This window comes from Mirounga leonina, unplaced genomic scaffold, assembly GCF_011800145.1.
Source record: "Mirounga leonina isolate KUSES-001 unplaced genomic scaffold, KU_Mleo_1.0 Mir_127, whole genome shotgun sequence".
NCBI lineage: Eukaryota > Metazoa > Chordata > Mammalia > Carnivora > Phocidae > Mirounga > Mirounga leonina.
The window spans coordinates 65,432,514-65,444,869 of NW_023270316.1; the positions used below are offsets into that span (position 1 = coordinate 65,432,514).

A 12,356-nucleotide genomic window follows, 5' to 3' on the forward strand; every position below is an offset into this window, starting at 1 on the left:
TTGGTTCCGCTCGGGAGAAAGCTATTGCGCAAGCGCGGGGGCTGACGACGTGGCCGCGAAGACCAGGGTTGGGGGTCCGCGTTGAGCGGCTGGTTCACGTGATTCTCTGGGAGCCTTCCGCCCTCGTCCTTTTCTCCTCACAGAGTTTCACCTTGACTCCAGGATTCGAAGCTGGCTGACGTCTCCTCACACACCATTTAGAAGGTCAGCGTGGGAAGGACTCAGGTTGGGCGGGCGGAGGCTAAGCCACTCGAGTGGGCGTCAGGCGAAACCCGACCTGCTGGTTCCGGCCGCGGGAGCGAGGGCTGGGGGGCCGGGCGGCGCGGCCGCGCGACGTGGCGCGCTCTGGAGCGCGCGACTTGGAACGCTTTGTGAGCCCCAGCGTCGGGTCGCGCGCGCGCGTGCGAGGCGCTGAGAACCTCGGGAACGGTCTCGGCCTAGCGCTTCGGAGCGGCGCGGCGTCTGAGGGAGCAGGTCGCTGGGCTGCGGCAGCCGGCAGCCGGCAGCCGGGCGGGGAACTCCTGACGTGGCGCCGAAGCGCCCGAGGTCTGGAAGGCACAGGTGGGGCGGCGGCCGGCGGGGAAGGACTTGTCCTTGGCGCGGGCTCCCACCCCCCCGACCCGGAGGCGGGCGGGTCGCGTGAGCGCCTGGCGGGGCCGGGGGAGGGGCAGGGCAGAGAAGGCCCGGAGCCCTCATCCGAGTATCGGGCATGAAACTTTCGTTGAAGGAAGCAATTTCGAGAGAATAGTTTGAGAAGTTGTTCTCTTAGCCCCCATTTTATATTTATGGAACCTAACCTTCGAGCTGCGCGCTCCCTACGCCCTCACTCCCATTTACTGGCTTGACGCTGCCTCCCACTCCCACCCCTTTGATCGTGCACTTGGAACATCCCGGTCGACCATTCTTGCTGCCTCATACGCGATGTTTACTTGGCTTCGAAAATGGCTGTGGTTTTGCGCCCTTACAGCTTCGTGAAAGTTCCGTAGTCTTTACAAAATGTCAGCAACCAATAGCAATTGTATTGGGAATGGATAGCGCACGGATTTTGCTTTTTCGAATACATTTGTTCATGTTCATTAGGGATCGAGCATCGCATAGGCTCTCTCCGACCTAATTTCTATGTCTGGAAAAAGTTGCTCTTGGAATGTGCAGTTTCGTGACACGGCATTATTGCGTTACGGTAGGGTTGGCCCATTTTCCCGCTAATGAATGGTTTTACTCTTTCACTTAAGGATCCTCGAAATTTACTTTATTGCATTTTAATTTAACGGATTTGCGTTCAAGATTCTTGCTGTTTCTGAAATACTGGTTTAAATATTTAAGAATTCAGCAAGTTTTCTTTGAAATTTCCAAAGGCAAAACCAAGAAAAAGGGAATGTAAGAATGTCCCCAGTTACGAACGGAGCTACTTTTGTATTGCTCTCCTTGCAATAACAGACCCCATTTGGTGACTTTATAGGAAACCTGTTTGAAACAGGAAGGTTTTATGTTGGTTCTTTCTCACCTGTGGGCTTTCTGAAACGCCGTATGTGTAGTTCCCCTGACAAGAATGGGTGGGATGCTATTGCAGGGAGTTGCATACAAGTATTTGAAAAAGTTCCGTCTTTTTTTGAAGGGCCAGGTGGGCAGGCATTAGAGCACTTTTTGTGTTAGAGACTACTTGTGATGTTGACCTTAGCTTGATTGTTACTGCTTTTAGGGTTTATGGGATTGAACTAAGTTGTCAGGGGTTTGATTCAGAATTTTACCTTTTCTCCTGAGATTTTTTTTAAAGCTTACACATATGCACACACACTCATAGTTATGTCTGAAACAAACACGTTTTACTTCTTTTACTAGAACGTGTCAAAAAATAAATGCGCTATTTGTGTCTGGAACCAGGGTTTGGGTAGGGATTTAAGACGATTATACTGGTGTGGGTACTGTTTTATTTAATACTATAGATTGACATTCCAAAACTTCCTGTTCTCAACTTTAAAAATGAACGTATGTGAGGGGCGCCTGGGTGGCACAGTTGGTTAAGCTGCCAACTCTTGGTTTCGGCTCGGGTGGTGAGATAGAGCCCGGCCTCCAGCTCCATGCCCAGCTGGAGTCTCCTTTAGACTCTCTCTCCCTCTCTCTGTGCCCCTCCCCACCTTAAATAAATAAAATCAATCTTTTTTTTTTTCCTTTTTTAAAGATTTTATTTATTTGAGAGAAAGAGAGAGGGCAGAAGTTGGGAGAGAGAGGAGAGGGAGAAGCAAGCTCCCCGCTGAGCAGAGAGCCTGATGCTGCTCCGTCCCAGGACCCCAGGATCATGACCTGAGCTGAAGGCAGACGCTTAACTGACTGAAGGACTCAGGTGCCTCTTGATCTTTAAAAGAAAAATTTTTTTAAAAAGATTTTATTTATTTATTTGACAGAGAGAGAGACACAGCGAGAGAGGGAGCACAAGCAGAGGGAGTGGGAGAGGGAGAAGCAGGCTTCCTAGTGAGCAGGGAGCCTGATGCGGGGCTCGATCCCAGGACCCTGGGATCATGACCTGAGCCGAAGGCAGACACTTAACGAATGAGCCACCCAGGCGCCCCTAAAAGAAATTTTAAGAATAAAAATTAAAGTATGTGGAATCATGTAATAATGGTTTTTGTCTTTTCAAGCCACTTGATAAGGTCTTAACTGTAATTAGGGGTATGACAGGTATTATTTATATTTTTTTATTTTTTGTTTTTTAAGGTACTATTTTGCAGTTCTTACCCCTGTGAAGTGCATTTTCTCAGAGACTGCTGAGAATATATCAAATCCTGGAATAAATCCCAAATTAAAAATACAGTATTTTAGTACAAACTTTTACTTTCTGTGCAGAAATTCCCAACTACATTTCACCTGATTTCCAGGTTTTTTTTCCCTGCTAAACTTTTTTTCTCTCCCAAGATGGAGATGCCATTAAGAAATACTATTCAGCAACTGACCCATGGAATTATACCACCATCACCACTCCCCCAGGATCCCTACACACACTTTCCTTTTCAGTAGGCAGCCCGTTTCCTCCAGTGACACATTATTTCAGGAAATCTTTCAGCACACTATGTAACATAAGCTTTGAAATGTAGGTATATACAAGATCAGGTGTTGAACACCTTTTCATGTGCCATTTAAAGATCCTCTTTTGTGAAGTACCTGTTCATGTTTTTTTCTCATTAGCAAGAATAAGAGGTTATGCCTTTTTAATCTTGCTAGAGTTATTTTAATGGAGTTTTGGGAGGGAACAGGGCTAACTCTATGTGAGTAACCTGCCACCTTTAAGTGGAATTGGGTAACTTTAAAGCTTCGTCCAGGTAATTTTTTCTCATTTTTGTCCTCTCCAATGATTCAAACTTCATCCAGATAATTTTTTCTCATTTCTGTCCTCTCCAGTGATTCAACCTCATTAAGATTTGTTTATTTATTTGAGAGAGAGTGTGGGCATGAGCAGGAGGGGCAGCGAGAGAGGAAGAGAGAATCCAAAGCAGACTCCTTGCTCAGCACAGAGCCTGACTCAGGGCTTAATCTCACGACCCTGAGATCATGACCTGAGCTGAAATCAAGAGTCGGATGGTTGACTGAGAGAGCCACCCAGGCACCCTTCAACCTCATTTTTAATTAGCTGGATATAATCTGGATTTATATTATAATGAATTTTAGAATGAGGCTCTTTGGTTCCAACATTAGATACATGGTAGGAAACATTTATTTATTATAAGAAACTGTAACAAGAAAATTATTCAATAGATATATTCTGACTTTTTCTCTTCTGTTTTTAATTAAAATGATATTTAGGAACAAGAGTATTATTTATCTATTCAGCAAATACATATTGAATGCATTCTCTATGTCAGATCTAATAATAGGGTTAGAAAATACAATAGTGAACAAGACAGACCAGCAAGGCTCCTGTCTTGTTGAAATATATTTAGGTAGGGGAAATTGATAATATAATTCAGTAAACAAATAGTTAAATTAGATAATTAAAGATAATATTTTCTGTTTGGCAGAAATGGAGCAAGAGCCACAAAATGGAGAGCCTGCTGAAATTAAGATCATCAAGGAAGCATACAAGAAGGCCTTTTTATTTGTTAATAAGGGACTGAATACAGATGAATTAGGTCAGAAGGAAGAAGCAAAGAACTACTATAAGCAAGGAATAGGACACCTGCTCAGAGGAATCAGCATATCATCGACAGAGCCTGAACACACAGGTGCTGGGTGGGAATCTGCTAGGCAGATGCAACAGAAAATGAAAGAAACACTACAGAATGTACGTACCAGGTTGGAAATTCTGGAGAAGGGTCTTGCCACTTCTCTACGGAATGATCTTCAGGAGGTGCCCAAGTTATATCCAGAATTTCCACCTAAAGACATGCCTGAAAAGTCACCAGAGCCTCAGTCCTTTAGTTCACCTCCTCAGCACACTGAAGTAAATGGAAACACTTCAACGACAAGTACAGGGTTGGTTCCTGCACCTAGTTCTTTATCCTTACCATCTCAGAGTCATCCAGCAGAAGCACCTCCTGCTTATACTCCTCAGGCTGCTGAGGGTCATTACACTGTATCCTATGGAACAGAATCTGGGGAATTTTCATCAGTTGGAGAAGACTTTTATAGGAATCATTCTCAGCCACCTCCTCTTGAGACCTTAGGGCTAGATGCAGATGAGTTGATTTTGATACCAAATGGAGTACAGATTTTTTTTGTAAATCCTGCAGGGGAGGTTAGTGCACCTTCATATCCAGGGTACCTTCGAATTGTGAGGTTCTTGGATAATTCTCTTGATACTGTTCTAAACCGTCCTCCTGGGTTTCTTCAGGTAAGCCAAAGAAAAATGTAAACATGATTTGAAATACGTATAGAATACATCATTTTTGTTTGTCAGTATGTCCAGGACAATAAGTGCAAAAAGATCATTCTAGTTCCTTATTAATATATTCTGTGAAATTTATGAGCCTTAAATATCTATGTGTTTAATAGATTCTTTATTTATTTATTTTTATTTATTTATTTATTTATTTATTTTTAAAGATTTTATTTATTTATTTGAGAGAGAGAGAATGAGAGAGAGAGAGCACATGAGAGGGGGGAGGGTCAGAGGGAGAAGCAGACTCCCTGTTGAGCAGGGAGCCCGATGCGGGACTCGATCCCGGGAATCCAGGATCACGACCTGAGCCGAAGGCAGTCGCTTAACCAACTGAGCCACCCAGGCGCCCTAGATTCTTTTTTTAAAGATACAAAATACTGTTTTGTTTTATTTTTTTCAAAACTCTGTGTTAGTATTAAAATTGTGATGACAAGATCTGAGGGGCATCGGAGCATTCATCCTTAAAATTTTAATTCTTTATTGAAGAAGAAACCTAGTAACTTCAATTTCAAAAGGGATTTATGTAACTCATGTGGATGTGTTACTGTAAATTTCCACAAATGTTGTCAAGCCCCATCTGAGGGATTGATCTGGGCTAGACCCAGCCCAGTATGTAGAACAGTGGTTCTCAACCAGGGATGATCCCCGCCACTCTCCAACCCACGGACATTTTGACAATGTCTGGAGACATTTTGGTTGTCACAGCTGGGGGGTGGGTTGTGCTACTGCTACTGGCATATAGTAGGTAGAGGCCGGGTGTGGGGGGACGACTGCTAAACTTCTAAACAGGATCACTTCATCAATCAATATTATCTAACCCAAAATGCTAGTCATGCAGAGGTTAAGAAGCTTTGGTTTAGAAGTAGAGATTGTGATGATAATTTAAGATGCATTTCTAACATTCCAAGCAGATAAATTTATCGGAAATGCCCTTGGTCCAAGGGTAAAGACTGGTGCTAAATAACAACTGGTGTTGTTAGGGCACTGCTGTGGAATTAATGAAATATTCTAAAGGCAATATTTTGAAGGTGATGTAATAAAAATCTGTTTTTAAAAGATTGGACGTCAGTATAGGGAGTTGGGTTCTAGAAATGAGGACTCCATTTACACTGGGTATAACAGAGAAGTTTGCATGCATGTAAGGAAGATGACTATTTGAACAAAGCAGGTCTTTTTGTCCAGAGTCCAGATGATGCAGTTGGTTTAGTTACAGCACTAGTTACCTAGATGGATTTTGTCTTTTGGTATACTCCACTTTTTTTTTTTTTTAAGATTTTATTTATTTATTTGAGACAGAGAGAATGAGAGAGAGAGAGAGAGAGAGAGCACATGAGAGGGGGGAGGGTCAGAGGGAGAAGCAGGCTCCCTACCGAGCAGAGAGCCCGATGCGGGACTCGATCCCGGGACTCCAAGATCATGACCTGAGCCGAAGGCAGTCGCTTAACCAACTGAGCCACCCAGGCGCCCTGGTATACTCCACTTTTGATTCTTATGCAGCTTTTACGTGGAATCAACTTGAAAGTTGTTTAAAGGTAGTTGGAGACTTACTAAGTGTGTACGAAGGAGTTATTTGGGGGCATTGCTGAAAAAAAAAATACTTCATTATTGGATAGGAAGAATATTTTGTATCCCGTAGGTTATTTTAAGAAAGAATCCTTGAGATAGAAAGAGTAGGCATATTGATTGGGATTGTGAAGAGGCTGATAAAAGCTGTAATACTTTTTGGTGACCTGGTAATAGAGCTGTGTTGTAAGAGTGGAATTTAAAACCTTTGGGGAGGGGGGGGGTGCCTGGATGGCTCAGTTAGTTGTCAGACTCTTGATTTCAGCGTAGGTCACGATCTCAGGGTTGTGATATCAAGCAAGGCTCCATGTTGGGCATGGAGCCTGCTTAAGATTCTCTCTCTCCTTCTCCCTCTGTCCCCCGCCCAAAAAAAAACCCATAAATAAATAAATACATACATACATACAATAAAAAACAATAAAAAATAAACCTTTGGGGCTCAGGCTACTGGAGATATGGAAAATGAATATCAGAAACACTCTATTGGGGGGGGTGGGAGGGATGGGGTGACTGGGTGATAGACATTGGGGAGGGTATGTGCTCTGGTAAGCGCTGTGAATTGTGCAAGACTGTTGAATCTCAAATCTGTACCTCTGAAACAAATAATGCAATATATGTTAAGAAAAAAAAAAAGAAGAAGGTAGCGGGAGGGGAAGAATGAAGCGGGGGAAATCGGAGGGGTAGACGAACCATGAGAGATGATGGACTCTGAAAAACAAACTGAGGGTTCTAGAAGGGAGGGGGGTGGGAGGATGGGTTAGCCTGGTGGTGGGTATTGAGGAGGGCACATTCTGCATGGAGCACTGGGTGTTATGCACAAACAATGAATCATGGAACACTTCATCTAAAACTAATGATGTAATGTATGGGGATTAACATAAGAATAAAAAAAAAATCACAGCCAAGACTAAAAAAAAAAAAAAAAGAAACTCTATTTGGTTACATGAGCTCAACCAATAAAATGACTTGTTCTGTAGTAAAAATTTATCCTGTTTGAGTGCTTTAAATAAAGTGTTTTTAATCTTTCTAGTATCTCCTATTTTTGGTTGTAAATAATAAGTAAAATTTCACCCAAAGTTTAATTTGAGTCTCTTGAAGGGATTTCTCATTTGCATGTATTCAGATATTTGTAACAGTGACCTAAAATGCAGTTAACATGTGTTTACTGAATGTCTCTGTTCTGAAAAACAAACACTAAATCAACTGAGTATTAGAAGTTAAATATAATTTTTTTAAAATATAACTTCTTATATTGCAAAACTCACTGTAGGTCTGTTCATGAAATTGGAAATTCATTTGGTCTTAAGTAGGCAGGCATAGAATTCTAGGGTTTCTAAAAACTATTTTTCTCTAGGTTTTAGTTTAATAGCCTTTTTAAACCTATTAAATTTGTAGTCAGTTCATTAGAACTTAGACATAAGGTTTCTTTCTGAAAGTGAATCTGGGAGAAATAAGCCTGTAGTGGATAAGCCTTCCAGTCTGTAATGATCTACCCTGAGAAAGGTCTGTAAAGTTTCATTTCAGAAGATTTGGAGATACTCCAGTTCAATCAAGGTGTCCAGAATGTAGTCTTAGAGAAATCATGACAATAAAAGAAAACTTTCCAAATTTTATTTAAGTACAACCTTTGCAACTTTTTTTTGGTCAGTTTCATACTTCTGCTATTATTACTTTCTTAATATTTCAATTTAAATGTCTCATTGTTGGGTTCCTGGATGGCTCAGTCGGTTAAGTGTCCAATTCTTGATTTCAGCTCAGGTCATGATCTCAGGGTCAAGATTCCCCCTCTCCCTCTGCCCTACCTCCCCTCTCTTAAATAAATAAATATGTAGGTAGATAGATAGATAGATGTCTCATTTGTTAATTTTATCATCCCAACCAGTAACAACTGTGAAATTGAGGGACAGATGTATTTTTTCCTAATACATTGAAATACATTACTATTCAAATTTAAATAATCTGGTATATTACTTAAGGTCATTTCATATACCACTCATGGTAATATATCATAATTTGGAAGACACAGTAATCAGTTTTATTATGACTTCTCTAAAGTTTGACTTATAAAAGATGGAGAGTGGCATTTGAGGTGACTAAAAAAGAGAATCTATAAAAGAAGAATTTGAAAAGGTTTGTTAAGGATTTTCCAGGAAAGAATCAGACTTGGATACTCTGATCCTTTTAGGTTTATATTCTGTTGGTCAGAGATGATGGCAGTGTACCAGAATTTTCCATTTTTTATATGAAATCTTTCATGCTCTGACTCATTTGCAAAATATTTTGATAATAGATTGTTCTCCCAAGTTTCTTAATAACTAGGAAAACAGTGTGTCCTGGATGAGCAGCACAATTACAATATTCTTCTTGGGCGCCTGGGTGGCTCAGTTGTTATGCGTCTGCCTTCGGCTCAGGTCATGATCCCAGGGTTCTGGGACTGAGCCCCACATCGGGCTCCCTGCTCAGCGGGAAGCCTGCTTCTCCCTCTCTCACTCCCCCTGCTTGTGTTCCCTCTCTTGCTGTGTCTTTCTCTGTCAAATAAATAAGTAAAATCTTAAAAAAAAAATCTTCATGCTCAAAGAATGTAATCTCAATGGAAATGAATACATTTGGATATTATGATTTAAAATTAGTCTCTTATGAATTTATATCTCCAGAAAGTGAGCTTAAGTCTTAGTGTATGGACAATCTGATGATATTGCAGGGCAGCTTTGTGTTGTTTTGATTGAACTTATTAGTAGATGGTAAATCCATAAACATAATGTTCTATTCTAGCTATGTCATGTCAGGTTTTCAGACTTAGTAAAAAAAAAAATTAAGCAGCATTGTGAATGCTGGTTTTTTTTTTTTTAATAAGATTTTATTATTAAGAGAGCGTACTGTGGGGGAAGGGGCAGAGGGAGAGGAGAGAGAGAATCTCAAAGCAGACTCCGTTTTATCTCATGACCCCGAGATCATGACCTGAGCCAAAATCAAGTCAGGTGTTTAGCCAACTCAGCCACCCAAATGCCCCTGTGAATGCTGTGTTTCTAATTAAAGGAATTGTTTGGCTTCTCTGGTGCCAGATTACTTGTGTCTAAATCCTAGCTCCACTTTTTTCACAGACTCTGAGCAACTTAATTAACCTCTCTGTGCCTCTTTCTTATATGTAAAATGACAATATCTAACTTCACGGAATTGTGAAGATTAAATCAGTAAATACATGTACTTGAAAATGGTTTGATTTTATTTCCACTAAAGCATGTCTAATTTGAATTATAAAGAAAGTCTTAATTTACTTTGTTATTTATTTAAAACTAACTCATTGGTTATTTGTGGGCTATCTAAGGCCACTAATTTGAAGACTGTATAGTTAGTGGAGCAATAACATTTTCAGGACAGTTCTTGTGGGTGATATATAAACAAAGATTAGACTAGCAAATGCCTAATTTTTAGTGGGGATTTGTTGATGCTAATGATTCTGTAAAGCCATGTAAAATGCATTTAGAATTTTGAAATGTTTATTTTCTGGTATAACAATTCTAAAACCAGTGAAAACCTAGTTGTATTCATTGATTTTTTTTTTTTTTCCTAACTAATCCTTTCAGGTTTGTGACTGGTTGTATCCTCTAGTTCCTGATAGATCTCCAGTTCTTAAATGTACTGTGGGAGCCTACATGTTTCCTGATACCATGTTACAAGCATCAGGATGCTTTGTGGGGGTTGTCTTGTCTTCTGAATTACCAGAAGATGATAGAGAACTCTTTGAGGATTTATTAAGACAGATGTCTGACCTTCGGCTTCAGGTAACTTGTGTGATCATCTTTAGGATGAAATCTACTTTAACGTAAGCACTTACACTTTTAAAGAAATTGTAATAGGGTCTAATATGATCAAAGTTAGAAAACTGAGAATATATAATTTGCTGTGTGTTCACAAATACTAGCTGGAAATTGGCCGTAAATAGTGATTAAGATCGTGGGCTCTGGGGTCAAATTACCTGGATTTGAATTTGAACTCTTGCACTTAATAGCTGTTTTACTCAAGTTATTGATCTTCTTTTTAGTTTCTTTATCATAAAATGGGAATAATATCTACTTCTTTGGGCTGTGGTGAAGATTAAAGGTTAATACATTAACTATCTTGTATCAGTGCTGGCAAATAGTAATGTTCTGTGAATTGTTATCACCACAGCCTTCCTGCTCAGTTGGAAAAATAGCCCAATGGGACTAAATGGTGAAGTAAAGGCAATTTTGGCATTAGTGGATGGGTTATGTTGGACATTTTAGGGGCATGATTGGCATTTTGAGGAAGAAACATGTCTTAGTTGAGGGAATTGTCTTTTTTTCTCATGATAAATAAAGCTAAATAAAGAGAAAATAAAGTACAATTTAGAATATGGTCTGTCATCCTATGAACTTGCCTTACTAAGCCTGTTTTTTTTCTGCCCACGTGTTGATCTGTCATAGGAGTTAAAATATAGAGTATTAAGGAGAGGTGCTCTTCAGGTGTTCTTGCCCATCCTGACGTAGGACAAGGGAGGGGGGGAATATTTTTGATTGTGAATATTGACAGTTTTCTGAAGTTGAAGGAGATTGACAGCATGATAGTTTACTCTCTTATTCTCTACTTCAGTCAGTGTATATTTGGAATCCATTATTTAACTAGGTGTGTTAAATGATGTGTGGGAAGACAGAACAAGAGACTGACTATAAAGATACTATTTAACAGCTCCTATTCTCAGGCACAGGATGATAAGTGATAAAATAAAAGTATACACACAGTTCAGAAAGGATATCAGGGAATGTTTTACAAAATAGTTTCCTTTGAGTTCAGTCTTAAAAGCTCTGTTCCTGTTTTCTCAGGAAGTAGAATATACTTTCATTCCATACCTATATTGAAAAGATCACAGGTGACAGGAGCAGACTAGCTAAGCAAAAGATCAGAGTCCTCTATAGCTTTAGGTTGTATGAACAATATATGACAATGACCTGGTGATGAACATATACTTTAGCATGACCAATGCTAAACATTTAAGCTATGGTAACAAAACATGTACCCTTACAGAAGTGTGTGTAGCCTCAGTGTTGCTCATGGAGAGTAGTTGACAAAGGCAGAAACATGGTCAAATGGATAAGAGTTCAAGTCTTAGCTTTGCTGTTTACTAGCTGAATGAAGTGACATTCTTAATTATTTCAGACCTATCATGGAGCAGTTTCTCCCTTCACCCCTACATTCATTGGACCTATATTACTGGGCTTTAGGAAAGAAATTAAACCAACTTTTATATGTTTACTTTTTGGTTGTGCATCGTTTTTAGTTTGCTCTGTTGTCCCAGAACTCCCAACTGTAAACAAAAGTTAGTTACTAGCTATAATTTTGACTTGTCTTTACTCTTAAGTATTCATTCAGCAAAGTATATGCGAGCAGAATACCTTCAGTATTAAGTGCAAAACAAACAGAAAACAAAATCAGTCTTCCAATAATGCAGAGTGGTTAAGCTGGACATGAGTTTTGTTCATTGCCTTTAAACTCATTTAGTTTTACACGTTTCCTAAAACTTACCATTTGTTATTTAATTAAATTGAAATGTAGCTACATCTGACTTAATGATAACTTACACTAACAACTTCTGTAAGTTTATCTTTTATGCTTTATCTTTAGAAATTTGGTTTAGTATGCTGTGAACTAAAGAACTCAAGAGGTTGAGGTTTGGTGATGAGATAAAATACCAAGGTTTGATCTAAGGTTTAGTCTACCCCCTAGGCCAACTGGAACCGGGCAGAAGGAAAAAATGAATTCCAAATCCCTGGAAGAGCTAGATGCTCCTCTGACCAACTGAAGGAAGCCAGTGGCACTGATGTGCGACAGTTGGGTCCTTCATTGGACCAAGACAATAAGGACGTTCGTCATAAAGGAAAAAGGGGGAAAAAAGTAAGTAAAGTAA

The 12,356-nt window shown here is 40.0% G+C and overlaps 1 protein-coding gene across 6 annotated transcripts in view; it reads left to right on the plus strand.

The window, feature by feature from the left end:
• Positions 1-67: 67 nt before the first annotated feature.
• SPART (spartin) overlaps positions 68-12,356 on the plus strand; it is a 30,312-nt gene continuing 18,023 nt past the window's right edge. Inside the window, exons 1-5 of one of the 6 annotated variants that reach the window (XM_035003541.1) lie at positions 370-561; positions 1,081-1,180; positions 4,011-4,822; positions 10,018-10,215; positions 12,176-12,352. In XM_035003541.1, coding sequence (XP_034859432.1) covers positions 1,120-1,180; positions 4,011-4,822; positions 10,018-10,215; positions 12,176-12,352 — 1,248 coding nt within the window. In that variant the 5' untranslated portion in view covers positions 370-561; positions 1,081-1,119. Of the gene's footprint in view, positions 205-369; positions 562-1,080; positions 1,181-2,298; positions 2,342-4,010; positions 4,823-10,017; positions 10,216-12,175; positions 12,353-12,356 lie in introns of those variants that run through there. The other 5 variants (XM_035003542.1, XM_035003544.1, XM_035003543.1 and 2 more) reach the window with 5 other exon arrangements.